The sequence below is a fragment of the Malania oleifera genome, chromosome 1 (genome assembly GCF_029873635.1).
Source record: "Malania oleifera isolate guangnan ecotype guangnan chromosome 1, ASM2987363v1, whole genome shotgun sequence".
In the NCBI taxonomy this organism is placed as follows: Eukaryota; Viridiplantae; Streptophyta; class Magnoliopsida; order Santalales; family Ximeniaceae; genus Malania; species Malania oleifera.
The window spans coordinates 92,062,132-92,064,575 of NC_080417.1; the positions used below are offsets into that span (position 1 = coordinate 92,062,132).

At 41.2% G+C, this 2,444-nt stretch overlaps 1 protein-coding gene across 1 annotated transcript; it reads right to left on the reverse strand.

Moving 5' to 3' along the window:
- Positions 1–297: 297 nt before the first annotated feature.
- Positions 298–684, reverse strand: LOC131147497 (uncharacterized). The gene has a single exon (XM_058097059.1). The coding sequence runs from the start codon at positions 682–684 to the stop codon at positions 298–300; it is 387 nt and encodes a 128-aa protein (XP_057953042.1).
- Positions 685–2,444: the final 1,760 nt, after the last annotated feature.

The following is a 2,444-nucleotide window of genomic DNA, read 5'->3' on the forward strand; positions in this document are numbered from 1 at the left end:
CCTCACCGTATGTCTTGGCTGATAGCATCGATAACACACAACCTCCCTAACCCGACACTCTCTCGAGTGTCTCTTGTAGCATATGAGACAAGAAAGGGGCATCTAACTGCCCTGTACAGCCTAATCTCTCACTACCTATCTCCATCCTCCCCTGTTATCCTGCCTCCTCCAAGGCCCTCGACTGGACCCTGCCTAAACATCTGAAGGCACATGCCTCTTCCCCTGACTCTGTGCTACGGTGCCTCTTTGAAGGCCACCCTCAATCACTACAGCTTTATCTACTACCTCTACAAATTTCTAAGCCTGAAAGCCTATAACCTTCTTAAACAGACTCTGCCTCAAACCTTCCTCAAACTTCCTCGCCTTCCTCTCCTTATCTGGTACAAAAAATGGAGCAAACCAAGACAGCTCAATGAATATAACTGCATACTGCTGTACTGTCATCAGTCTCTGCATCAGATGCAGAAACTCCACTGCCTTCGCACTTTTGACAGTAACAGGAAAATACCTCTTGAAAAGGATCTCCCTGAAGCAACTCCATGTCATCATTACGGGGTCCAGTCTATGCTCCTCCAATAATCTCGATGATCTCCACCAGCGCTTTACCTCCCCTGTTAGCTTAAATGTCATAAATAACACTTTTTGCTCATTTGTACATGTAAGAATTTTCAGCATGTCCTCCATATCCTAGACCCAATTCTCAGCCATAAGTGGGTCAGCTTCTTTAGAAAATGATGGCGGTCTGATACACGTGAACTGCTCAATCATGCAGCTCTGCCATCCCAAACTCTTAGCCATCTCTGACATCACCTGCTTGGTGACACTACATAATACAACATCATGGCCTCCTCCACCCATACTGGAAGGCCTTGTATCATCACCCCCAACATGAGCACTACTACTCCCTCGATCCATCTTGAAAATGGTATAAAATGGTTTTAGAACTCTATTATCATATCTCACTAACACACCTAGGACTAAAATCCACAAAATATTCTGCTACAGACATTTCTCTTAACATACTTAATCCCCATTTAAGATTCAATCCTACCACTCAGACACATGATTAGGTGATAGTATCTATGATTTTCCATAAGTTGTAACGACCCGAAGAATAGTGGTATTTAAATAATAAAAGAAAGGGAAATGGAAACCAAAAATAGAAGGAGGCAGTCAACTTCATCGACGACATTACATTTTGGAAAGGAAAAATCTCGAGAAATTTTTCAGCTCCTCGTTGACGAATACAGGGACTCGTCGACAAGGGTATAACAGAAGCTCGTCGACGAGGTGACATGGCTCGTTGATGAGGAAATACCGAGAAGATGATTTTGAGTTTTTGTATTTCATCGACAAAGGAGAGAATTTGTCAATAAATTTTGTATTGACCTCGTTGACGAGGTGACGTGGCTCATCGGCGAAGGTCACAGTTTAAATAGGCCCAAAGTTCATTTTTGGATGAAATTTTCCGCGCAAATCATCTCTTTTTCCTATCGTTCGGTCCCTCCTCCTTCTCTTTTCTATTTTGGGCTGGATTTCTGCCATTTTGACGACTTGAAGCCCCCACGATACTCCTGAGAAAGTTCTCTGCAAGTCTGCCGGAGCGGATCGTCGGTGGGGCTGAGTTGGAAACCATCCCAAATACAGGGTAAGTTTTCTACTCAATATTTGGATTTTTGACAGTTGAAGAAAGTGAAGTACGCGTAGGAATATTCAACTTTAGTTTTGGGAAATGTTATTTCCAGGGTGTTGAGTTGGGAGCCCTACAGGTGCGGGATAGATTTTCTTAGGGGCTTTTCAGGAATCATGTAAGGGGAAAACTAAGCCAGTTCTTTTTAATAATATATATATATATAGCAGTTGATTTCAGGAAAGCGAATATATCTATTTATATATGATTTATATTTGGGAAAATACTGTTAAAAATGATGGTAGGTTGAATATGCGAAAAATCTGTTAGTGTGGCATAGGTATAAAATGTTATGAAACACTGTTTTTTGGAAATGTGATTATGATACGGATTTTTATAATGGGAAACCGGCATATGGGCCGAGATTTTGATGTCACACAACCCAATCATGTGGGGGTAATACATGACAACAGCCAGCTAATCTATTAGGAATGTTTTTGTATTATTATTATTATATGGGATGAAAATGTTCACGAAAATGCAGTATGTTCTGCTATGTTTTGATGATATATATGCTTTCCCAGATCTGACATAATAGCTTGCTAAGTATGTTCTGTATGGTATATGTATGACACGGAATACTCATGTTGCCACACACTAGTATTAGTTTATTTTCCTTACTGAGAGGTGTCTCACCCCTAAATTTTATAAATGTTTCAGGAGCCCCTGATAGGAGAGCGGGTAAAGCCCCGCTGATCTAGTACGGTAGATCTGTCCTTCCAGAAGGGTGAGTATTTTGATAGGGTCGGATGTA